The sequence below is a fragment of the Ranitomeya imitator genome, chromosome 5, assembly GCF_032444005.1.
Source record: "Ranitomeya imitator isolate aRanImi1 chromosome 5, aRanImi1.pri, whole genome shotgun sequence".
Taxonomy (NCBI): Eukaryota; Metazoa; Chordata; class Amphibia; order Anura; family Dendrobatidae; genus Ranitomeya; species Ranitomeya imitator.
In genome coordinates, this window is record NC_091286.1 from 191,417,214 (window position 1) to 191,444,490 (window position 27,277).

The 27,277-nt window shown below is 46.6% G+C and overlaps 1 protein-coding gene across 1 annotated transcript in view; it reads left to right on the plus strand.

Moving 5' to 3' along the window:
- FMN2 (formin 2) overlaps window positions 1–27,277 on the plus strand; it is a 528,461-nt gene that overhangs the window by 478,401 nt on the left and 22,783 nt on the right. The window contains exons 16-17 of the mRNA XM_069769445.1: window positions 9,371–9,520; window positions 10,456–10,537. Of these exons, the coding sequence (XP_069625546.1) occupies window positions 9,371–9,520; window positions 10,456–10,537 (232 nt within the window). The remainder of the gene's footprint in view (window positions 1–9,370; window positions 9,521–10,455; window positions 10,538–27,277) is intronic.

The following is a 27,277-nucleotide window of genomic DNA, read 5'->3' on the forward strand; positions in this document are numbered from 1 at the left end:
GCAAACATGAGTAGAATACTATCTGCCCTTCATCAAGCACAGCCCATTTTTGTACAGTACCCAGGTTTGGCCTGCACATTGCTTCTTCTGCTCAATTTCTCCAGTGCTGTCCAGGGTTCCCACAACTCTACATTTTGGGCTTCAGGCTATAACCATCATAGCTGAGCTCTCTGTTTTTTTCACTTTCTAGGCATTCAGGATGTTCTGGCCATATTAAGATCCAAATACAGTTAATGTTGCAGGCTTTCTAGCACAAAACTATTCTCCTTGCTCCCACATCCAGCTTGCCACTAAACACTTATCTCCCTCTTTCACCATTCACTTCTGACTGCTGGCTCTTCATTCTCATAAAAAAAACCTCCCACCACCATCTGGGCTGGCCAGCTGTAAACCTTTCCAGCTGCTTATTCTTCTCCAGCCCCACAGAGAGGAAGTGCAATAAACTATGCATGACAGTACTTAACATTTCTATATTATATTATTGAGAGCAGTGACAGCTGTCCTTCATCTCCATAACATCACAGTACCAGACCGATGAGCATTGTGTCCCATCGTTTAGCATTATGGTTTTGCAGCATTGAGGTCTACCCAGAACAATAGATGCAAGGAGTTTGTATGTTCTCCCCATGTTTGCGGGGGTTTCCTCCTGGTACTCCAGTTTCCTCCCACACTCCAAAGACACAGTGGTCGGAAATTTATATTGTGAGCAATAGGGTTGAGCGAAAAGGATCGTTCATTTTCAAAAGTCGCCGACTTTTGGCACAGTCGGGTTTCACGAAACCCGACCCGACCCCTGTGTGGGGTCGGCCATGCGGTACGCGACTTTCGCGCCAAAGTCACGTTTCAATGACGCGAAAAGCGCCATTTCTCAGCCAATGAAGGTGGACGCAGAGTGTGGGCAGCGTGATGACATAGGTCCTGGTCCCCACCATCTTAGAGAAGGGCATTGCAGTGATTGGCTTGCTGTCTGCGGCGTCACAGGGGCTATAAAGAGGCGTTCCCGCCGACCGCCATCTTACTGCTGCTGATCTGAGCATAGGGAGAGGTTGCTGCCGCTTCGTCAGAAGCAGGGATAGCGTTAGGCAGGGTCCAATAACCACCAAACCGCTTGTGCTGTAGCGATTTCCACTGTCCAACACCACCTTTTGTTTGCAGGGACAGTGGAGGCTACATTTTTTTTCCTCAGCGCTGTAGCTCATTGGGCTGCCCTAGAAGGCTCCCTGATAGCTGCATTGCTGTGTGTATGCCGCTGTGCAAACCAACTGCTTTTTTCAAAGCACAAATCCTGTTGTTCCTTCCTTTCTGCACAGCTATCTTTTTTGTTTGTCCACACTTTTGATTTAATTTGTGCAGCAGTCCACTCCTTCTTATTGCTGCCTGCCATACCTGACTGAGATTACTGCAGGGAGATAATAATTGTAGGACAGTCCCTTTTTTTTTTTTTTTTTTTATAATTCTCCCTAAAAAAACAAGTTGTGGGAGATTAAGATTGGCATTTCTGCTAGAGTGCCATCCCTGTGTGTGCCATCTCTCTTAAATAGTGGGCCATAGAAAGCCTAGTGTTTTTTAAAAAAAATTTGGTATCTAAATTCTCCCTGAAAAAATGAAAAAAAAAAGTGGGAGATTAATATTGCCCTTTCTGCTTGTGTGCCAGTCCTGAGTGTGCCATCTCTCTTAAATAGTGGGCCATAGAAAGCCTAGTGTTTTTTAAAAAAAATTTAGTATCTAAATTCTCCCTGAAAAAATGAAAAAAAAAGTGGCAGATTAATATTGCCCTTTCTGCTTGTGTGCCAGTCCTGAGTGTGCCATATCTCTTAAATAGTGGGCCATAGAAAGCCTAGTGTTTTTTTTTTTTTAATTTGGTATCTAAATTCTCCCTGAAAAAATAAAAAAAACAGTGGGAGATTAATATTGGCCTTTCTGCTTGTGTGCAAGTCCTGAGTGTGCCATCACTCTTAAATAGTGGGCCATAGAAAGCCTAGTGTTTTTTTTTTAAATTTGGTTTCTAACTTCTCCCTAAAAAATTTAAAAAAACAGTTGGAGATAAATATTGGCCTTTCTGCTTGTGTGCCAGTCCTGAGTGTGCCATCTCTCTTAAATAGTGGGCCATAGAAAGCCTAGTGTTTTTTTTTTAAATTTGGTATCTAAATTCTCCCTGAAAAAAAAAACAGTGGGAGATTAATATTGGCCTTTCTGCTTGTGTGCCAGTCCTGAGTGTGCCATCTCTCTTAACTAGTGGGCCATAGAAAGCCTATTTTTTTTTAAATTTGGTATCTAAATTCTCCCTGAAAAAAAAAAAACAGTGGGAGATTAATATTGGCCTTTCTGCTTGTGTGCCAGTCCTGAGTGTGCCATCTCTCTTAAATAGTGGGCCATAGAAAGCCTAGTGTTTTTTTTTTTTTAATTTGGTATCTAAATTCTCCCTGACCAAAAGAAACAGTGGGAGATTAATATCGGCCTTTGTGCTTGAGTTACAGTCCTGCGTGTGTGGCATCTCTCTCATTTGGTGCCACAGAAAACAGAGTGTGTAACATTGTGCCTGATTTTCCTTGCGGTCTCACCCACCTATAAAGGGATATCTAAATCATACAGAAGTTAGAGTTCACCTTGTAAGCTGTTTGACAGTAACAAATACCGTTAGTTTGGTGACGTTTTTAAAACAATGAGGAAGTCTGGTGGAAGAGGTCGTGGCCGTGGGCGTTCATTGCCAGCTGGTAATGATGGTAGTGGTAGTGGAGCATCGGGTGGTCGTGGGAAAAACAATATTGCACCTAAGTCTGGAGCTGTGGAGCCAGGTTCGTCGTCTGGCTACACAAGGCCTCGAACGCTCCCTTTTCTGGGAGTAGGCGCTTTTAAAGCCGGAGCAGCAAGAGCAAGTTTTGGCTTACCTTGCTGACTCAGCCTCTAGCTCTTTTGCCTCCTCTTCTGAAACTGCTAAATGTAAAAGCAGCGCGTCGTTAGTGGATGTTCACGGTCAGGGACAAGTCGCTTCCTTGTCCTCTTCAGCAAAAACAGCAACAGAGAAGGATGCAGCAGGCGACACAACGGGTTACTCTATGAAGCTATTTACACATACCATCCCTGGCTTAGAAAGTGAAACAGTTAACAGGCCATGCCCATTACAAGTTGAATCTGACATGGAGTGCACTGATGCACAGCCACAGCCAGACTACTATGCTGGTCCTTTGACTCAGACCACAACATTGCCCTCGCAGGGTACTGATCCAGAATCAGACCCTGATGAGACTATGGTGCCCCGTCACAAACGCTATACCACCGACTTACACGGTGACACAGACGAAGTTGCACACGAGCTAGAAGAGGAGGTTATAGATGACCCAGTTGTTGACCCCGATTGGCAGCCATTGGGGGAACAGGGTGCAGGCGGCAGTAGTTCTGAAGCGGAGGAGGAGGGGCCGCAGCAGGCATCAACATCACAACAGGTTCCATCTGCCGGGCCCGTATCTGGCCCAAAACGCGTGGCAAAGCCAAAACCTGTTGGAGGACAGCGTGGCCATCCGGTTAAAGCTCAGTCTGCAATGCCTGAAAAGGGATCCGATGCTAGAAAGAGTGCGTCTGGCATTTTTTTTAAACAACATCCAATTGATCAGCGCAAAGTCATCTGTTAAAAATGTTCAACTACCTTAAGCAGAGGTCAGAATCTGAAAAGTCTAAATACAAGTTGCATGCATAGACATTTAACCACCATGCATTTGCAAGCCTGGACTAACTACCAAACGTTCCTTAAGGTTGTAGCACCCTCGGCCAATGAAGCTAGTCAGCAACGCTACATCCCTTCTGTCACTGTAAGGCCACCATTTTCCGCACCACCTGCAGTATCTGTGCAGGTTTCTTTGCCAGGCCAAAGCAGTCAGGGTCAGGGAATCACCAGTTTCATAGTAGGAAACACTGCATGTAGGGCACCGGCGGCAACAATACCGTCTCCAACCGTCTCTCAGTCTGCCATGTCCACCGGCACCCCTGCTACTTCCACGATCTCCAGCTCTCCAGTCCAGCTCACCCTACATGAGACTCTGGTTAGAAAAAGGAAGTACTTAGCCTCGCATCCGCGTACACAGGGTTTGAACGCCCACATAGCTAGACTAATCTCGTTAGAGATGATGCCCTACCGGTTAGTTGAAAGCAAAGCTTTCAAAGCCCTGATGGACTACGCTGTACCACGCTACGAGCTACCCAGTCGACACTTCTTTTCGAGAAAAGCCATCCCAGCCCTCCACCAGCATGTTAAAGAGCGCACATCACGGCACACTGGGTGAATGTGGTGGATACAGGGTCCACAGGGGACAGCAATTTTGGGACAGTTCTGCCTAGCCCACGGTCTAGGAAACAGTTGGCTGTAGCCGTTCGCACCCCCTCCTCCTCCTCCTCGTCCTCCTGCAGAAGCGAGAGCTCGTCCACAGACCACAGTCGCCCAACCACTCCATCTGCAGCTGCCACTGTTGCACACCAGTTGTCCCATTATGGGGCAGCTACTGGCAAGCGTCAGCAGGCTGTATTGGCTATGAAGTGTTTGGGCGACAACAGACACACCGCGGAAGTTCTGTCCGAGTTCTTGCAGAAAGAAATGCAGTCGTGGCTGGGCACTGTAGATCTTGAGGCAGGCAAGGTAGTGAGTGATAACGGAAGAAATTTCATGGCTGCCATCTCCCTTTCCCAACTGAAACACATTCCTTGCCTGGCTCACACCTTAAACCTGAAAAGTTATCCGGTGTTATCCGACCTGCTCCTCAAAGTGTGCGGACTTTGCTCGCATATCCGCCGTTCGCCCGTACACTCCAGCCGTATGCAGACCTATCAGCGGTCTATGAACCTTCCCCAGCATCGCCTAATCATAGACGTTGCAACAAGGTGGAACTCAACACTGCACATGCTTCAGAGACTGTGCGAACAGAGGCGTGCTGTTATGTATTTGTGGGAGGATACACATACACGGGCAGGCAGTAGGATGGCAGACATGGAGTTGTCAGGTGTGCAGTGGTCGAAGATACAAGACATGTGTCAAGTCCTTCAGGGTTTTGAGGAATGCACACGGCTGGTTAGTGCAGACAGTGCCATAATAAGTATGAGCATCCCCCTAATGCGTCTGCTGATGCAAAGTTTGACGCACATAAAGGAGCAGGCGTCTGCAGCAGAGGAAGAGGAAAGCCTTGATGACAGTCAGCCATTGTCTGCTCAGGGCAGTGTACAGGACGAGGTAGCGGGCGAACAGGAGGAGGAGGACGAGGAGGATGATGGGGATGAGTATTTTTTTAATGAGGAAGCTTTTCCGGGGCCACTGGAAATTGGTGGCGTGGCAAGGAGGGTTCTGGTTTTTTGAGGGACACAAGTGACGTAGATTTGCCTGAAACAGCCCCTCAACCCAGCACAACCGCAGATTTGACAACTGGAACTTTGGCCCACATGGCGGATTATGCCTTACGTATCCTGAAAAAAGGGACACACGCATTACTAAAATGATGAACGATGACGATTACTGGTTGGCCGCCTGCCTCCTTGATCCTCGCTATAAAGGCAAATTGCAAAATATTATGCCACATGAGAACTTGGAACTAATATTAGCAACCAAACAATCAACTCTTGTTGACTGTTTTCTTCAGGCATTCCCATCACACAGCGCCCGTGATCGTTCTCACACGAGCTGCAGGGGGCAGCAGACCAGAGGTGTTAGAGGTGCAGAAATCAGAAGTGGCGTTGGACAGAGGGGTTTTCTGACCAGGTTGTGGAGTGATTTTGCTATGACCGCAGACAGGACAGGTACTGCAGCATCAATTCAAAGTGACGGGAGACAACATTTGTCCAGTATGGTTACTAACTATTTTTCATCCCTTATCGATGTTCTCCCTCAACCGTCATTCCCATTTGATTACTGGGCATCCAAAATAGACACCTGGCCAGAATTGGCAGAATATGCATTGCAGGAGCTTGCTTGCCCGGCAGCTAGTGTCCTATCAGAAAGAGTATTCAGTGCTGCAGGTTCAATATTAACCGAAAAAAGGACTCGTCTGGCTACCCAAAATGTTGATGATCTAGCCTTCATTAAAATGAACCACAACTGGATTTCGAATTCTTTTGCCCCACCTTGCCCGGCTGACACCTAGCTTTCCTATGAAAAGGTCTTGCTTGTGGACCACTCTGACTGACTTTTCCAATCGCGTAATTTGCAGCAGCTGATTGTCCAGCATACGACATGTTTACACCTCCCTAAATGGCCAAACTCCCCCCACGGGGCCGTGGTCTCGCCACTTGGCGCAAGCACCCGTGAGAGTGCCGTTTGTCTGAAGAGGTGGGTGTGCCCGCTTTTGGTCGACGGCACTGCCACTGGGTCCCTCATAGTACAATAAAGTGTCTCTGGCGGTGGTGGTGCGCACCCAACGTCAGACACACTGTTGTAACATGAGGGGCCCTGGGCCTGTACCGTCAGCCACAAGAGAGTCCCCCCCCAGCTCAAACATTGCTCTACCACTTGCACAATTATCTCTCACAGTTCCGCCAATGTTTAGTCTATGCGCTGACATCATTCAATGCCTGGCACTGACAATACCATTGTGTTGACATGTATGATGGTACTTAACATAGTCAGGGGCAGTGTCCTATATTTACACCAGTAAATAATTAGCGCCAAATTACTAGGTCTAAAACTCAGTAGAGGAGCCCACCCCTGTACCAAAGTATTCCACCCTTTTGTGTTTTGGTTTTGCTGTAATGCGAGAGATTAACATCTATTTATTTTTTTGGAGTACTAACTGGCAGACACTCATTACAATCGGCCTCCGCTGACACCAATGCTGCCTGTGTACCCCTGCAAGAGAATTGCAAGTGACTACAGCCAAATTTTGTTATGTTAGGCCTACTACGCCTGTCTGCGGTCCCTCCTTCCACTAGTCCTCCACTGACCAGACCACTGCTGCCCGTGTACCCCTGGAACCAATTTAAAAGTGCCTACAGCCAAATTTTGTTATGTAAGGCCTACTACGCCTGTCTGAGGTCCCTCCTTCCACTAGTCCTCCAGTGACCTGTCCACTGCTGCCCGTGTACCCCTGGAACCAATTTTAAAGTGCCTACAGCCAAATTTTATTATGTTAGGCCTACTACACCTGTCTGCGGTCCCTCGTTCCACTAGTCCTCCAGTGTCCTGTCTACTGCTGCCCGTGTACCCCTGGAACCTTTTTTAAACTGCATTGAGGCAATTTTTTTGTTTAAGGCCTACTACCTGTGTCTCTCTGCGCCACTCAATACAGCTGTCCTCCTTTTAAAAAAGCTGAGCGTCAATAGTCTGGTTTTCAGCCTATAGGAATTTGACAACTGCATTGGGGCTACTACTTCGCTACGGCCTACTAACGGTGTCTTCCACTCCAAGGTGTTCCCCAGGTTTCCTCGCCATTGCTTCAATCTTCATGCTCTCATTTAGTAGTTGTTGAAAACAACACTGCATTAGGCTTACAAGTTGGGTCTGGGGTGTAGAGACGTTGTGTTCCACTCCAAGGTGTTCCCCAGGTTGCCTCTCCATTGCTTCAATCTTCATGCTCTCATTTAGTAGTTGTTGAAAACAACACTGCATTAGGCCTGTGGAGGCTGTCCGCGGGTTGCGAGGTCATTTGCAGCTGGTGCATGACTTTCCACGTGTGTCTGGGCATGCAACCTCGGGGGACGCGCGCCCCACGCCATCGTGTTCGGTCATTGTGGGGGCGTATATGGACTGGACCTCAGCAGTGGCTGCAGCTTACCGTGATAGAAGCTCAGGCCCTGCCCATAGGGCAGAGGAACTTTATATAGGAGCTGCCCCTCAGCAATTGGCTAGGGACAGCATTTCAAGTACACACACTAATCCTGATAAAAGCAGAGGAGGTGTGGCCGTGCACGCCCTTAGCACAAACAGAAACCATTACAGCACAATCAGTGCAGGAACTGAGGCTAAGGGCACCTGGCAGCGACTGCATGCCCAGACACACGTGGAAAGTCATGCATCAGCTGCAAATGACCTCGCAACCTGCGACAGCTTCCACAGTGGCAACCAGGGACCGCACATGTGTATGGTCTTGCAGCAGAGCAAAGACCTAACCACCCATGTACGGCTACGCAGCTGGGGGAAGAGAGCAAAGGGTTAAAGCAAAGACATGCATTGTCACGACGAACACCAGATAAAGACAGAATGGCGTGACAGTCCATTTCATATGTCATTAAATTGTAGCGCCTACCTTTTATAACTGTATTCATCCCCTCAAAAGCTAATGAACAGCCTACCCAACCCTATCCCTTTTTTTATCGGACAAGCCTGACCATTGCTATACAAACTCAATACTGCGCTCTGTAGGATACTTGATGCTGTAACATGCACACTCTGTAGGCTAGATATTAGAATAGATTTGTGATTATGCATCCATTCTAATAACTGGATGTGGATGGCTTTGTCCTTATTAGACTGTAACCAGTGTACCCCCTTCAAGTGTACAATACTGAATAGCGATGAGCGAGTGTACTCGTTGCTCGAGTTTTCCCGAACATGCTGGGGTGATCTCCAAGTATTTGTAACTGCTCGCAGATTTAGTTTTTGTTGACTCAGCTGCATCATTTACAGCTGCTAGCCAGCCTGAGTACCTGTGGGGGTTGCTAGGGAATCCCCACATGTATACAAGCTATCAGCTGTAAATCATGCAGCTGAGGCAAGGAAAACTAAATCTCCGAGCAGTTACAAATGTTCGGAGAACATCCGAGCGTGCTCGGGAAAACCCGAGTAACGAGTATACTTGCTCATCACTAATACTAATTCATGAGAACTCATGGCAACCAGCTTGGGATGGGGAGTTCTTCTTGATGTTTGAGGAGAAAGGTCCTTTTGAGGAGAGAAGGAACTAGCCATAACCAACTAGAAGGAAAGGTACCGTACTTCTAAGGGTTGCAAATTAATCCCTATTTGATTCCATACCGATATTATGCTTTCTCTGATCACATCAATTAGAGATGGATGGCATCTGAGACCACTCCATATATCTGCACCCTACATGACAATTACAGATGGTAGGAAGGGGTTATAAACCTACAAGAGAGCAGGTTAACCTATTCCATAATAAATTTTCTCTTGGACATCCTCTCCAGAGTTGACCAGTCTACAATTTTTGTAACCGATATTTAGTTCCATAATGTATTATGAATATTTCTTTGAGAATGTATCTCCTCTTTTGGGGTGCTGATTTTACCATATATTCAGTTAAATTCACAATTTCAATTCAATTCAATTTCAAAGTGTAAATATTGTTAAGTCATATGGCATCAGTTGACATTGCAATTCCTTCTTCATACTTTCTTACTTTACCCTTGCTTGCTAACATTTAAATATATTGCTGGTTTACAGATTTCTTGATACTGCAGCCTATTTTTGTGTAAAGTCAAAGATAGGTGAAAAGGAGGTATCGCCAAGCTCTTTCTTTTGTACTTGGCATGAATTTAGCACTGATTTTAAAGATTGCTGGAAAAAGGAAAATAGGCTAATTTTGCAAGAAAGGTAAGTTATTTAAAATCCTTTTTTAAAAATTTGCAATAATTAAAAAAAATATATATTTCATACAAATGATTCAAAATATGTAAAATCTTACTGTTTAGATAAAATCAGCTACAGCAGCTGTGAGCCCTGGTCCAACTCTACCCCCTCCTCTGACCAGCAGCTCAAGTTCTATGGCTATGTACACAGACAGCCTGGTGTGGGCGAGGCTAGCTTTCTCAGCTCTGCTGCTTTGCTAAATCTAAAAACTCTTAGGCCGGGATCACACATGCGAGAAATACGTCCGAGTCTCGCATGATAATACCCGGCATTGCCGCCATCACTCAGGAGCGGAGCGTGAGGCCGCATATATTGATATGCGGCCGCACTCTCTGCTCCTGAGTGACGGCGGCAATGCCAGGTATTACCATGTGAGACTCGGACATATTTCTCGCATGTGTGATCCCGGCCTTATTGTGTAACAATTGCCACACCTAGTACGTGATACATGGTTGGGTTCAAGGTCTCTTTGTCTACGTCATGGTGTTCTCATATAAGGTAGCAAACATCTGAGGACAGATTCTCTTTAAGGGTCCTCTATATGATCTGCAAACTACACTCTGACACTTACCTAGTCTAGCTGATCCTCCTCATTGAATACTATGCTATAAAAATGCAAAATGTGATAGTGTGGTCCCAACATTCTAACCAGACCAGTCCTTAATTGTACATACCCCACAAATACTAGACCAAATGCCTCTCAAATTCACGGTGCCTCCTTTGCATCTCAGGACTGTATTGATTGTTTATGAATTTTAATGTATATGATTTTACATCTAAGTTGTCATGTTCTTCTATCCCCCCACCCCCAATAAGTCACAGTGTATATGCGGCATGACACATGAATCTTTGCTTGATTTCTACAGAATTGTAGATTTAAGTGTAACTTCTTTTTTCAGGTTGAAAGAAGCAGAAGACGTGTATAAGCAAAAGAAAGAAAAGACATCAATTGTAGTGAAACCCAAACATGAGTCTGGAATTGTAAGTATATACATATCTGCTGAATTATAACTTGTGAGAAGCAACATTTTCTTTTAGTTTCGTGTGTCTGCAGCATTTGCAGAATTTTCTAAAGCCTGAATATAAAAATTACATAGATCTTAGAAGCTACAATGGCCTCTGATGCTATGATAATGTCTGTAAAGTGCTGCAGAACATATTACTATTACTGTATATAAGTAAGAAAAATAAATATGTGCATTTGTCATTAAATATATTTTTATGATATGGTTAAAGACTTTACGTGAATGGCTGCAATTTATGAACTAATGACTAAATAAATAAGGGAATTTATCAATATTAACTCTAAAGAAGCACTGCCATTATGTTTTTTTATTCATTTAATGTAACAGAGCATGAAACATACTGTAAGTATGCATGTAATAGAGTGTGAGTATTAATATACTCACTTACTGCCACTATCTCCGGTATCCAGCGCCGTTCTTCTCCTCTTCTCAGAGATGTCACAGCTCTGCAGACTCTTCGGTCACCCTGCACTCTGTGTGACCCAGAAGTGATTTTTCCAATGTAAGTCTCTGGAGCCTCAGAATGAGGTTCCATAGGCTTTCATTGTAAAAGAGACTTCTGGTTCACGCTGTGGTAGATCGGCTCACTCAGCTGTACATAGAGGTAGAGAAGGGAACACTGTCTCTTTAAGAATGTCCTTGGTTTATTAGGTGCACCATAAGCCAAGCTGAAGGAAAAAGTAAACACAACCCTCTGGACAAAAACAGCAACACAAAACAAGATGGTAGTACAAAGCACAGCCCTTCTACTAGCGGGATCAGCCCGCTCAGGGCTAGCAAGGTCCACGGTTGAGGTGTTTTAGCACAAACCCCACACTTCTCTGGAGTGTTCCTCTGGAGACCAGGTCCTTAAGCCCCAGACCACACCCTGGGGTGGAAATAAAGTGGACAACCTTCCACCTGCTCTATGGTTGTTTTTGTCTTTCCTCTACCTTTTCTATTTGTGGTTTCACTGCCGACGATATAGCCCATGTATTTTGCCTCTTCTTTCCCCAGTGCACACTTCTTTGGGTTTATGGTAAACCCTGCCTTCTTCAGAGCATCCAATACCGCCTGGACCTTCTGAAGTTGACTTCCCCAATCCGGGCTGAAGATCACGATGCCTGTTATGATCTGGTGGTTTAGGAGCAACATGGAACGAGCTCTGAAGGAAGTGGTATCTGTACTGACCGCAGTCCCTAAGCTCAACACAACACTAGAAGTAGCCGTGGGATGCTCCTAACACTCCCTAGGCACCTCATCACAGCCTGAGAACTTACTACCCCTAAAGATAGAAACAGGAAAACTATCTTGCCTCAGAGAAAATCCCCAAAGGATAGATAGCCCCCCACAAGTAATGACTGTGAGTGGAGAGGGAAAAGACATACACAGAATGAAACTAGGATGAGCATAGGAGGCCAGTCTAGCTGGATAGATAGGACAGGATGCAATGCTGTGCGGTCAGTATAAAACACTACAAAAAATCCACACAGAGTTCACAAAAATCTCCACACCTGACTAAAGGTGTGGAGGGTAAATCTGCTTCCCAGAGCTTCAAGCATCACAGAATTAATTCATACTGACAAGCTGAACAAACATAGAAAGCACAGAAAAGAGCAAGCAAGGACTTAGCTTTGCTGAACTGGTCAGGATAACAGGGAAATCCAAAGAGATGTGAATCCAACCAGGAACCATTGACAAGTGGCACAAGCTGAAGGAAAGAGCCAGGCTAAATAGCCGAGCAGAAAAGACAATCAGTGGAAGCAGCTGCTGACAGCTAAATCCAAGGAGCAGCCATTCCACTTAAAACCACAGGAGGGAGCCCAAGAGCAGAACTCACAAAAGTGCCACTTACAACCACCGGAGGGAGCCCAAGAGTGGAATTCACAACAGTACACCCCCCCCCCCTTGAGGAGGGGTCACCGAACCCTCACCAGAGCCCCCAGGCCGATCAGGACGAGCCAAGTGAAAAGCACGAACCAAATCGGTGGCATGGACATCGGAGGCAACAACCCAAGAATTATCCTCCTGGCCATAACCCTTCCACTTGACAAGATACTGAAGCCTCTGCCTCGAAAAACGAGAATCCAAAATTTTCTCAACCTCATATTCCAACTCTCCCTCAACCAACACCGGGGCAGGAGGATCAACTGAGGGAACAACGGGCACCACATATCTCCGCAACAAAGATCTATGGAAAACATTATGAATGGCAAAAGAGTCTGGAAGAGCCAAACAAAAAGACACCGGATTAATAATTTCAGAAATTTTATAAGGACCAATAAACCGAGGCTTAAACTTAGGGGAAGAAACCTTCATAGGAACATGACGAGAAGACAACCAAACCAAATCCCCCACACGAAGCCGGGGACCAACACACCGACGGCGGTTAGCAAAACGTTGAGCCCTTTCCTGAGACAACGTCAAATCGTCCACCACATGAGTCCAAATCTGCTGCAGCCTGTCCACCACAGAATCCACACCAGGACAATCAGAAGGCTCAACCTGCCCAGAAGAAAAACGAGGATGAAAACCAAAATTACAAAAGAAAGGTGAAACCAAAGTAGCCGAACTAGCCCGATTATTAAGGGCAAACTCGGCCAACGGCAAGAAAGCCACCCAATCATCCTGATCAGCAGACACAAAGCATCTCAAATAGGTCTCCAAGGTCTGATTAGTTCGCTCAGTTTGGCCATTAGTCTGAGGATGAAACGCCGAAGAAAAAGACAAATCAATGCCCATCCTAGCACAAAAGGCCCGCCAAAACCTAGAGACAAACTGAGAACCTCTGTCAGACACAATATTCTCCAGAATGCCATGCAAACGAACCACATGCTGAAAAAACAATGGAACCAAATCTGAGGAGGAAGGCAACTTAGGCAAAGGTACCAGATGGACCATTTTAGAGAACCGGTCACAAACAACCCAGATAACAGACATCTTCTGGGAAACAGGAAGATCCGAAATAAAATCCATGGAAATATGCGTCCAGGGCCTCTCAGGGACCGGCAAAGGCAAAAGCAACCCACTAGCGTGGGAACAGCAAGGCTTGGCTCGGGCGCAAGTCCCACAGGACTGCACAAAAGTACGCACATCGCGCGGACAAGGAAGGCCACCAAAAGGACCTAGCAACCAAATCTCTGGTACCAAAAATCCCAGGATGACCAGCCAACACTGAACAATGAACCTCAGAAATCACCTTACTTGTCCATCCATCAGGAACAAACAGCTTCCCCACTGGACAGCGGTCAGGCCTATCAGCCTGAAATTCCTGAAGCACCCACCGCAAATCAGGGGAGATGGCAGAAAGAAGCACCCCTTCCTTAAGAATGCCAACCGGCTCAGGGACTCCAGGAGAATCAGGCGAAAAACTCCTAGAGAGGGCATCAGCCTTAACATTCTTAGATCCCGGAAGATACGAGACCACAAAATCAAAATGGGAGAAAAACAGGGACCATCGAGCCTGTCTAGGATTCAGCCGCTTGGCCGACTCGAGGTAAATCAGATTCTTATGATCAGTCAAGACCACAACGCGGTGCTTAGCTCCCTCAAGCCAATGTTGCCACTCCACAAACGCCCACTTCATAGCCAACAACTCCCGATTCCCGACATCATAATTGCGTTCCGCAGGCGAAAATATTCTGGAAAAAAAAGCACACGGTTTCATCAAAGAACCATCAGAATCCCTCTGAGACAAAACGGCCCCTGCCCCAATCTCAGAAGCGTCAACCTCAACCTGAAAAGGAAGGGAAACATCCGACTGACGCAACACAGGGGCAGAAGTAAATCGGCGTTTAAGCTCCCGAAAGGCCTCAACAGCCGCAGAGGACAAATTCGTCACATCAGCGCCTTTCTTCGTCAAATCAGTAAGGGGCTTAACCACACTGGAAAAGTTGGCAATGAAACAGCGATAGAAATTAGTAAAGCCCAAAAATTTTTGAAGGCTTTTCACAGATGTGGGTTGAATCCAGTCATGAATAGCTTGGACCTTAACAGGATCCATTTCCATAGACGAGGGAGAAAGAATAAAACCCAAAAAAGAGAACTTCTGAACTCCGAATAGGCACTTAGACCCCTTCACAAATAAAGCATTATCACGAAGGATCTGGAACACCATCCTGACCTGCTTCACATGAGACTCCCAATCATCAGAAAAAATCAAAATATCATTGTGACAAAACACTCTGGGATCGCCTTTGCTGGGGTCAAAGGACACGTGGTTTGTGCATTGAATCTGAGGCGTACAGCAGGTTTCTGAGCAGGCTGACCTCAGGTCAGATTTATTAACGTGAAAGCAACACAAAAAACAAAACATAAAAATAAACCCTAGCCTGTCCGGCACTAACTAAACAAATACGTTGCTATCTCAACAACTGGGGGGGCTTCTCCCACCCAGCTAACATCATACAGATCTTGAGCAGAGCTCTTCACTCACGTTTGTCTCACACAGGCAGGCAATCTGTGTGCCCCAGGCAGACACTGAAAACACCCAGCTGGTCATCTTTTATTCCTGCAATCATTAACCCATTAGCACCCTGAAGATACTGAGTGGCCTAATTCACATAGGACAAACACCTGGGCGAGATATACCTGCCTCCATCTACCACACCAGCATGAGTCTTACATATCCCCCCCTCTTGCTCAGACCACTCCGGTCGAGCAAGAACACTTTTGAAACAGTGCACTCGGGATAGGGCATCGGCGTTCCCCATCTGCACCCCAGGTCGGTGCTCCACCGTAAAAGAGTAAGCCTGCAGGGCAAGGAACCACCTGGTTACCCGACTATTACGGTCCTTGTGGAGGTGCATCCACTTGAGAGGGGCATGGTCTGTGACCAGCCTAAACTTCCTACCAGCCAGGTAATACTTGAGGGAGTCGAGAGCCCATTTAATGGCTAGGCACTCTTTTTCAACCACGGCATACCTCTGCTCATGTACATTCAGTTTCCGACTGAGATAGAGGACCGGGTGTTCGACTCCGTCCCTCACCTGGGAAAGTACAGCTCCGACACCAGTATCAGAGGCATCAGTTTGTACCACAAACTCGCTGCTGAAATCAGGAGTCACTAGTACGGGCTGAGAGCACAAAGCCCGTTTCAGGCTGTGGAAGGCCTCTTCAGCAGCTGAGGTCCATTTTACCATGACGGAACCCTTCCCCTTGGTAAGATCCGTCAAGGGAGTAGCCATGGCTGCAAAATTGGGTATGAACCGGCGATAATAGCCGGCAATCCCCAGGAAAGCCTGCACTTGTTTCTTGTTCACTGGTTGTGGCCAGCCCTGAATTGCCTGTATTTTGTCGATCTGGGGTTTAACCACTCCTCGGCCAATCACGTAGCCCAAGTATCGGGCTTCTTCAAGCCCGATGTGGCATTTCTTGGGGTTTGCCGTTAAACCTGCATCTCGCAGGTCATCAATCACGGCTTGTACCTTCTGGAGATGAGTTTCCCAGTCCATGCTGTAAATTACGATGTCATCCAGGTAGGCAGAAGCGTACTGTCTGTGAGGCCTCAAGACTCGATCCATCAATCTCTGGAACGTTGCGGGAGCTCCGTGAAGTCCAAACGGCATATAGACATACTGGAACAGACCTTCCGGTGTAGCAAATGCCGTCTTCTCTCTGGCCGCCTCGGCCAGAGGAATCTGCCAGTACCCCTTTGTTAAATCCAGGGTCGTAATGTATCGGGCTTTACCAAGCCGGTCGATCAACTCATCGACCCGGGGCATAGGGTACGCATCAAATTTAGAAACTGCATTCAGTTTCCTAAAGTCATTACAAAACCGGATGGAGCCATCCGGTTTAGGTATCAACACAATTGGACTGGACCAGGCGCTGTGTGACTCCTCAATGACTCCTAAGTCCAACATTGCCATCACTTCCCGGGAGACAGCTTCACGGCGGGCTTCCGGAATCCGGTAGGGCTTCACATGAACAGTGACGCCAGGCTCTGTGACAATCTCATGTTTCACCAACTTCGTCCGGCCAGGTTTTTCGGAGAAAAACTGTCGGTTCTGTAACAAAAATTGCTTAACCTCAGATTTTTGTCGTTCTGAGAGAGTCTCAGCAACCTGCACCTCTGGTACAGTAGGTGAACAAACCGGACGGGGCAGATCCGCCGTTAGGGCAGAGCGGTCTTTCCAGGATTTTATCAGATTCACATGATAAATCTGTTCCGGTTTTCTCTTACCCGGCTGGTACACTTTATAGTTCACTTCACCAACTCTTTCTCGGACCTCAAATGGGCCCTGCCATTTCGCCAGGAATTTACTATCCACCGTAGGGATTAGGACCAACACCCTATCGCCGGGTGCAAATGTACGGACCTTAGCGCCTCTATCATAACTTTGCCTCTGTGCTCCCTGGGCCTGTAACATATGGTCCCTAACAATGGGCATGACAGCGGCAATACGATCCTGCATTTGTGTTACATGGTCGATCACCGTTTTAAAGGGAGTGACTTGACCTTCCCAGGTTTCTTTTGCGACGTCCAGCAGTCCCCGGGGACGACGGGCGTACAACAGTTCGAAAGGCGAAAATCCTGTGGAAGACTGGGGAACTTCCCTAATGGCAAACAGCAAATAGGGTAACAAGTAATCCCAGTTCTTCCCATCTTTGTCTATCGCCTTCCGGAGCATCTGTTTTAAGGTTTTGTTGAAGCGCTCAACCAGGCCATCTGTTTGAGGGTGATAGACAGACGTACGCAACGGGTCTATTTGTAAGAGCCTGCAGAGCTCCTTCATTACCCTCGACATAAAGGGAGTCCCCTGGTCGGTGAGTATCTGTTTTGGAATTCCCACCCGACTAAACACTTGTACCAATTCCTTGGCGATCGTCTTGGTAGCTGTGTTACGCAAAGGGACGGCTTCCGGGTAACGAGTGGCATAGTCCACGATGACGAGGATATGTTGGTGCCCACGTGCGGATCGGGGAAGGGGCCCAACCAAATCCATCCCAATTCTCTCAAAAGGGACCCCGATGATAGGAAGGGGTACCAAAGGGCTACGGAACTGAGATTTAGGGGCCGCGATTTGGCACTCTGGACAGGACTCACAATAGTTACGCACATCACAATGTATTCCAGGCCACACAAAACAATGCAATATCCTTTCTGTGGTTTTCTGTACCCCCAGATGTCCCCCCATTATATGTCCGTGGGCCAAATCCAGTACCTTCCGCCGATAAGGTTTGGGTACCACTAACCGTTGCACTGTGTCTTCCCCTTTTTTTTCTACCTGGTAGAGCAAATCATTTTCAAGAACCATATACGGGTACGCTAGCCTAGTGTCAGGTTCTACGGGTACCCCATCTATCATTTTTACATTTTTCCTAGCTGGAGTCAGGGTAGGATCTTTCATTTGCTCGCTGTGGAAGTCATCCACCTGGACTCCCAAATCTGGCAGGCAGGGTGCCGGATGGCTGTCTGCCTCCGCCTCTCGCTGAGGTTCCTCAGTTTCCTCTGTTTCCCCCGCCATGACGGAGAAGGGGTACTGAAGGTTAGATTCACTAACCTCCCCAGTAACATCTTCCTGTGGGGTCTCCTCTAGGGACTCGGGACCTCCAGATGGCATGGGAGAAGATTCACGGGTACAGCTACCGTGAAGGAGTAACTGATTCTCCCACAACTGCCAGAAATAGGGAAAATCCCTGCCCAGGATTACATCATGTAACAATGCGGGAACGAGTCCCACTTTGTGCTGCACTGACCCATAGGGAGTAGAAATCCATATGACCGCTGTTAAGTACGAGCGGGTGTCACCATGCACACACGTCACAGAAAACTTGTCAGACGGACCAGACGGAAGTGCCACCAGACTAGCTTTCACCAGAGTCACCACACTTCCAGAGTCTAGTAATGCCACAACATTTTTCCCATCAACAGATAATTCACACAGGTGTTTCACTGTATCATTTTGACCCGCATTCACACTCACTAGCTGTGTAACCAAAGACATGCGTTTTCTAGAGTCTATAACGTCGCACTGCATGGGTTCAGCGGTAACAGGACAGTTCGCAGAAACATGACCCTTCTCATGGCAGCGGAAACACCTAACAGGTCCCCTACTGAGACCACCGTCCAATACTCTTGGTCTCGGAGTGCGAGCAGTCCCGGACTCCTCCCCCACAGTTTTAAGCGATTTTCCTTCACCCGTGGTCCCTGGAACAGTCTTACCGGTTCCACGAGGAGGAGGCACAGTCCGGGGTTTGGCGGTGTCGTCGGGAAGTCCTTCTGCCACGGAATAACGCTCGACCAACTCCACAAGTTGATCCGCTGTCGTGGGATTTCCTTGGCTTACCCACCTTTTCAGCGCTGGGGGTAGTACTCTCAGGTACTTGTCCAGGACAACCCGCTGGATTATTTCGGGTATTGTCAGTACCTCGGGTTGCAGCCATTTCTTTGTCAAGTAGATCAGGTCGAACATCTGAGACCGCGCTGGTTTATCTTGCTGGTATGTCCACTGATGTACCCTCTGTGCACGGACAGCCGTCGTCACACCCAGCCGGGCCAGGATCTCAGCTTCCAGCTTCTCAAAGTCCTGAGCGACCTCCGGGTCCAAATCATGGTAAGCTTTTTGGGCCTCGCCGGAGAGAAACGGGGCAATCAAATCGGCCCATCGTGCCTTCGGCCACTTCTCTCTCAATGCCGTCCGCTCAAAAGTTGTCAGATATGCCTCGACGTCATCTTCTGCAGTCAGCTTTTGCCAGTATCGACTCACATGGATCCTTCTGGACTCTGCTTCCGGGTCAGCGTCAGGCATGCTCACCAGGCGCTGCGCCACCTGTTTGAGAAGTTGGCGGTCTGCAACCGTCATGTCCAGTAACTCCTTCAGCTGTGCGGCCATCAAGCGATTAGCTTCGTGCTGTGCGGCAGTGGCCTGCTGCTGTACGGCAGTGGACTGTACTAAGGCTTTCACCACGTCTTCCATGCTGTCGCCTGTGCCACGGTATGCCCGCATTCTCCACCACAATGTGACAAAACACTCTGGGATCGCCTTTGCTGGGGTCAAAGGACACGTGGTTTGTGCATTGAATCTGAGGCGTACAGCAGGTTTCTGAGCAGGCTGACCTCAGGTCAGATTTATTAACGTGAAAGCAACACAAAAAACAAAACATAAAAATAAACCCTAGCCTGTCCGGCTCTAACTAAACAAATACGTTGCTATCTCAACAACTGGGGGGGCTTCTCCCACCCAGCTAACATCATACAGATCTTGAGCAGAGCTCTTCACTCACGTTTGTCTCACACAGGCAGGCAATCTGTGTGCCCCAGGCAGACACTGGAAACACCCAGCTGGTCATCTTTTATTCCTGCAATCATTAACCCATTAGCACCCTGAAGATACTGAGTGGCCTAATTCACATAGGACAAACACCTGGGCGAGATATACCTGCCTCCATCTACCACACCAGCATGAGTCTTACATCATCCAAATATACAACCATGAATTTATCAAGATAATTGCGGAAAATATCATGCATGAAGGATTGGAACACAGATGGAGCATTAGATAGCCCGAATGGCATCACAAGGTATTCAAAATGGCCTTCGGGCGTATTAAATGCAGTTTTCCATTCGTCACCCTGTTTAATACGAACAAGATTATATGCCCCTCGGAGGTCAATCTTAGTAAACCAACTAGCCCCCTTAATCTGAGCAAACAAATCAGAAAGCAAAGGCAAGGGGTATTGGAATTTGACCGTGATCTTATTAAGAAGACGATAATCTATACAGAGTCTCAAGGAGCCATCCTTCTTAGCAACAAAAAAAAAAACCCGCTCCCAATGGTGACGAAGACGGCCTAATATGCCCTTTCTCCAAAGATTCCTTAACATAGCTCCGCATGGCGGCATGCTCTGGCACAGACAGATTGAAAAGACGGCCCTTAGGGAACTTACAACCAGGAATCAAGTTAATAGCACAATTACAGTCCCTATGTGGAGGAAGGGAACTGGACTTGGGCTCATCAAATACATCCTGGAAATCCGACAAAAACTCAGGGACCTCAGAAGAGGGGGAAGAGGAAATTGACATCAAAGGAACATCACTATGTACCCCTTGACAACCCCAACTAATCACAGACATAGTTTTCCAATCCAGCACCAGATTATGTTCCTGTAACCATGGAAAACCCAGTACAACAACATCATGCAGGTTATGCAACACCAGAAAATGGCAATTTTCCTGATGTGCAGGAGCCATGTACATGGTCATCTGCGTCCAGTACTGAGGTTTATCCTTGGCCAATGGAGTAGCATCAATGCCCCTCAAAGGAATAGGGCTCTGCAAAGGCTGCAAGGAAAAACCACAGCGCCTGGCGAATTCTAAGTCCATTAAGTTCAGAGCAGCGCCTGAATCCACAAATGCCATGACAGAAAAGGACGACAATGAGCAAATCAGGGTCACAGATAAGAGAAATTTAGGCTGTACAGTACTAATGGTAACAGACCTAGCGACCCTCCTAGTACGTTTAGGGCAATCAGAAATAACATGAGCAGAATCACCACAGTAAAAACACAGCCTATTCTGACGTCTGAATTCCTGCCGTTCTGTTCTAGTCAAAATCCTATCACATTGCATAGGTTCAGGACTCTGCTCAGAATACACTGCCATATGGTGCATAGCTTTGCGCTCGCGCAAACGCCGATCAATCTGAATGGCTAGAGACATAGATTCGCTCAAACCAGTAGGCGTAGGGAAGCCCACCATAACATCTTTAAGGGCTTCAGAAAGACCTTTTCTGAAAATAGCAGCCAGAGCATCCTCATTCCATTTAGTGAGCACAGACCATTTCCTAAATTTCTGGCAGTATAATTCTGCCGCTTCCTGACCTTGACACAAGGCCAACAGGGTTTTTTCTGCATGATCCACAGAATTAGGTTCGTCATACAATAATCCGAGCGCTTGAAAAAATGCGTCTACATTCAGCAATGCCGGATCCCCTGATTCAAGGGAGAATGCCCAGTCCTGAGGGTCACCACGCAGCAAGGATATGATGATTTTAACTTGCTGAATGGGATCACCAGAAGAACGGGGTTTCAAAGCAAAAAACAATTTGCAGTTATTTTTAAAGTTCAAAAACTTGGATCTGTCTCCAAAAAACAAATCAGGAGTAGGAATTCTAGGCTCCAAAGCCAGAGTCTGGACAACATAATCTTGGATACTCTGTACTCTTGCAGCAAGTTGATCCACACGAGAAAACAAACCCTGAACATCCATGCCAGAGCATAAATCCTGAACCACCCAGAGATCAAGAGGAAAAAAAAGACAAAAGAGAGCACAGAAAAAAATGGCTCAGAATTTTTTCCTTCTTTTGAGATGCATTTAATTCATTTTTGGCCACTTGTACTGTTATGATCTGGTGGTTTAGGAGCAACATGGAACGAGCTCTGAAGGAAGTGGTATCTGTACTGACCGCAGTCCATAAGCTCAACACAACACTAGAAGTAGCCGTGGGATGCTCCTAACACTCCCTAGGCACCTCGTCACAGCCTGAGAACTAACTACCCCTAAAGATAGAAACAGGAAAACTATCTTGCCTCAGAGAAAATCCCCAAAGGATAGATAGCCCCCCACAAGTAATGACTGTGAGTGGAGAGGGAAAAGACATACACAGAATGAAACTAGGATGAGCATAGGAGGCCAGTCTAGCTAGATAGATAGGACAGGATGGAATACTGTGCGGTCAGTATAAAACACTACAAAAAATTCACACAGAGTTTACAAAAATCTCCACACCTGACTAAAGGTGTGGAGGGTAAATCTGCTTCCCAGAGCTTCCAGCATCAGAAAATTAATTCATACTGACAAGCTGGACAAACATAGAAAGCACAAAACGGATAAGTCCACAACCTGTGGACAGAAAAGAGCAAGCAAGGACTTAGCTTTGCTGAACTGGTCAGGATAACAGGGAAATCCAAACAGATGTGAATCCAACCAGGAACCATTGACAAGTGGCACAAGCTGAAGGAAAGAGCCAGGCTAAATAGCCGAGCAGAAAAGACAATCAGTGGAAGCAGCTGCTGACAGCTAAATCCAAGGAGCAGCCATTCCACTTAAAACCACCGGAGGGAGCCCAAGAGCAGAACTCACAAAAGTGCCACTTACAACCACCGGAGGGAGCCCAAGAGCGGAATTCACAACAGATGCCGTCCAAATAAGCAGTGGTGTAGTTCTTGTGGGAGGCTAGGATCCGGTCCATGGCCCTTTAGAAAGTAGCTGGAGCTCCTTGTAGTCCGAACGGCTTTCTGGTATACTGAAAGCACCCATCAGGTCATCTTTTCCTTGGCCCTTGGGGACGGGAGAATTTGCCAGTACCCTTTTGTTAGATCCAGGTTGGTGATTTACAGTTGTGCTTAAAAGTTTACATACCCTGGCAGAATTTTTGCTTTCTTGGCCTTTTTTCAGAGAATAGGAATGATAACACCAAAACTTTTTTCCACTCATGGTTAGTGGTTGGGTGAAGCCATTTGTTGTCAAACTACTGTGTTTTCTCTTTTTAAATCATAATGACAACCCAAAACATCCAAATAATCCTGATCAAAAGTTGACATACTCCATTTCTTACTACCATGTATTTCCCCCTCTAACATCAATGACAGCTTGAAGTCATTTGTAATAGTTGTGGATGAGGCTCTTTATTTTCTCAGATGGTAAAGCTGCCTACTCTTCTTGTCAAAAAGCCTCCAGTTCTTGTCAATTCGTGGGCTGTCTAGCATGAACTGCATGCTTGAAATCTCCCCAGAGTGGCTCAATGATAATGAAGTCAGGAGACTGAGATGGCCACTCCAGAACCTTCATTTTGTTCTACTGTAGCCAATGACTGGTCGATTTGACCTTGTGTTTTGGATCGTTGTAATGTTGGAACGTCCAAGTACAACCCAATGCGCCGCTTCCGGGCTTATAAGTGCAAATTTGCCTCCAGTATTTGCTGATAACTTGCTGCCTTCATCTTTCCTTCAACTTTGACCAAGTTTCTTGTGCCTTTGTAGTTCACACATCCCCAAAACATTAGCGATCCACCTCTGTGCTTTACAGTAGGAATGGTTTTCCTTTCATCGTAGGCCTGGATGTCCTCTCTCCAAATGTAACGTTTATGGTTGTGGCCAATTAGTTCAATTTTGGTCTCATCACTACAAATTACCTTGTTACAGAAGTTTTGAAGCTTGTCTCTGTGCTTTTTTGCGTATTGTAGATGACATACTTTGTGGCATTTGTGCAGTAATGGCTTCTTCTGCTGACTCGACCATGCAGCCCATTTTTCTTCAAGTCCCTCCTTATTGTGCATCTTGAAACAGCCACACCGCTAGTTTTCAGAGAGTCATGTATTTCAGCTGATGTTATTTGTGGGTTTTTCTTTGTATCCCGAACAATTTTCCTGGCAGTTGTATTTTTGTCGGTCTACCTGACCGTGATTTTGTTTTTACAGAGCACCTGATTTTCCATTTGTTAATCACAGTTTGAACGCTGCTGACTGGCATTATCAATTCTTTGGATATCTTTTTGTACCCCTTTCCTATTTTATACAGTTCAACTACCTTTTCCCATAGATCCATTCACAATTCTTTGCTTTCCCCATGATTCACAATCCAGAAACATCAGTAGATACAAGAGTCTGTCTGGATCCCAGAAACTCACTCAGCTTTTATGCACACACACTGATTACAAGCAAACAGGTTACAGGTGAGGAAGTTACCTTTAGTAGCCATTCAAACCCATTTGTGTCAACTTGTGTGCATGTTATCAGGCCAAAATCACCAGGGTACGTAAACTTTTGATCAGGGTCATTTGGATGTTTTGAGTTGTCACTATGATTTAAAAAGTGAAACTCAGTTATTTGACAATAAATGGCTTCACCCAAACACTAAGCAGGAGCGGAGAAAACGTTTTAGTGTTATCATTCATATTCTCTGAAAAGAGGCCAAGAAAGCAAAAATTCTGGCAGGGTATGTCTGTTGAACACAACTGTATTTGGCTGACCCTAACCTCTCAATGAGCGCATCGATTAGGGGCATCGGATATGTGTCGAACTTGGACACCTCATTTAGGTTTCTGTAGTCATTACAGAAGCGCCACGCTCCATCCAACCTTGGTACCAGGACAATAGGGCTGGGCTAGCTACTCTTTGACTCCTCGATGACGCTCAGGCTCAACATTCTCCTCACCTCCTTGGAGATCATCTCGTGGTGGGCTTCAGGAATCTGATACAGCATTCACTCTCACATGCGGTTCAGTCAGGATTTCGTGCTCCACAACCTGCATACAACCTGGTAGCTCCATAAACAGGTCTCGATTCAACAGAAGCAGCTCATGGTACGGTTATTTCTGGCTGGTGACAGTGTCTCTGCCACTGTGATATCCTTGACCCTGGCTTCAGAACTGGCTCTCAGGCACGTAGCTTCCACCGGTTCCCTATTTCACCACGGTTTGAGAAGGTTGATGTGGTACACTTGGTACAGCTTTCTTCTCCCTGGTTGGTGGACCTTGTAGTTGATGTGACTACTTGGCCATGAACTTACTTTCCACCATGGGGATCAACACCAATACCTGGCTTAACTGTCCCAGTCTTGTTGACCAATTGTGGATCCTTGCCTGGGCCTCTTGTGCTTGTAGGAGGCTCTCCCTGACAATTGTCATCACCCTCTTCATCCTGTCCTGCATTTGGGTCACATGTTCAATGATGCTTTGGTGGGGTATAACCTTAGCTTCCCAAGTCTCTGTTGCAATGTCCAGAAGTACTTGAGGGTGCCATCCATATAACTGCTCGAACGGTGACAACCCTGTAGAGGCCTGTGGAACTTCTCTACTGGAGCAATCCTATTCTCAGCCATCCTTATCCATAAACTCCTTTAGCATAGATTTGAAGGTCTTATCGAACCTCTCCACCAGGCTGTTCATCTGTGGATGGTACACTGATGCTCTGAGTTGGGTAAACTGGAGGGCCTTACACATCTCCCTCATTACTTTGGACCTTGAACAGTGTCCCTTGGTCCATCAGGATGTCTTTTGGCAAGCCCATCCAGGAGAAAATATGAACTAGCTCTCGCACTATACTCCTGGCGGAGGAGTTTCTCAGGGACAACGCCTCTGATACCATGTTGAATAGTCCATTACAACCAGGATTTATTGATAACCCCTTGCTGACTTAACTAATTTCCCAACTAGGTCCATTGCAATCTGGTCAAATGGGACTTCTATTATGGACAACGGCACTAGGAGACTGCGGAAATGGGATACGGGAGCAGTTAGCTGACAGGTAGGGCAGGTTCGGCAGAATTTAACAATGTCTCAATGACACCCAGGCCAGAAGAACCTCTGAAGGACCCGCTCTTGAGTTTTGTCTACTCCCAGATGCCCACCCAACTCATGAGGATGGGCCAGATCTAATACCCTACACCTATAGGCACCCGGCACCAACAACTGCAATATCACTTCTCCTCTAGGTTTAGTGACCCGATAAAGCAGTTCTTCATTTAAAGTGAAATATGGAAACATGGTGTCGGCCCCTGGCTCTTGAGCAACCTCATTCATCAAAATCACATTGTCAAAAACATTTTTTAAAGTAAGATCCCACATTTGAGAAGTCCCAAAATTCCCCCCAGACACCCCCAACTCAGGAATCTCAGGTTCACTGGCCACTGTCTTGTCCTTGTCACTTGTTAATGTGTGGAGAGCTGTATGTACTCTTTGTTTATTTTTGACTGGAAGTTATTGGTTTTCTTCCTTTTATGTACAGTATATATGTATATATGTATTGCACTTGTTCACCTTTATTTCAGCACATGTATATCTGTACAGCACACTTATACAATATATTTGTTTTACAGTGAGGTTTTGAGAAAGACCTGGTCGAAACGTTAACCCTGTTGTCCACAATCACCCTCCTTTTTTCTTTAAAAATTATTTGGTGGTGCATTTACACGTGAATAAAAGCAACTAAAAACTTTCTACATAAACGCAAAGACTTGAGTGTGGCTGTTTTTCTCTTTTACATTTGACTTTGGATGTCCAGCCAGCACCTCCCTTCCTGATCTCTACAGTGTGCACATCATATCTCCCTAAATACCAGCAAGAACACACAGGGGAATTTATCTGCTTCTGACTGCAATGGGGGATCATCATGGGTAGACCGGCTCCTGTCTGCATTAGTGGGCACCCTCACCTTTTCCCTCAAGTCCCTGAACAGACTAAAGTCTTGCTCGATGATCATCTGATGTAGCAAGTCTTTGATTATCCCGATCACATGGGACTCAGTACCATGGTTCGTTTTTATTGTTATTCTGGCAATGGGGTAGTCCTTGGCATCACCGTGGATACAACGGACGCCCAGGTGTTTCCCTGGGGTCAACTGGTGGTGGAGTGTGAGTCCTGACACCAGCACCCCATTTATTGTCGCGGGACATGCCTGCGGCCCCTCACCGGGCTGAAAGTCCACACTGCAGGTAGGATAGGCATAGTATGAGCAGCACCTACCTAGGCTGCAGTCCATCTCTTCAGAGGACAAAGGACAACAAGTGGCTATATGTGCCTGATCGTGACATCTCCAGCAGAGCAAGTCTTCCCTTGGAATCTAGGACTCCCCCAAGTAGTGGCTCTACTACTCCTCTTTTGGGTCTCAGTCTTCTGCTGGGTACCTTGGTATGGGGAAGCACCACTCCCTGGCTTTGCTAGGGACCTCTTAACCACCTGGCACCATTCCACTAGGCCCACTAGTTTGTCCACATT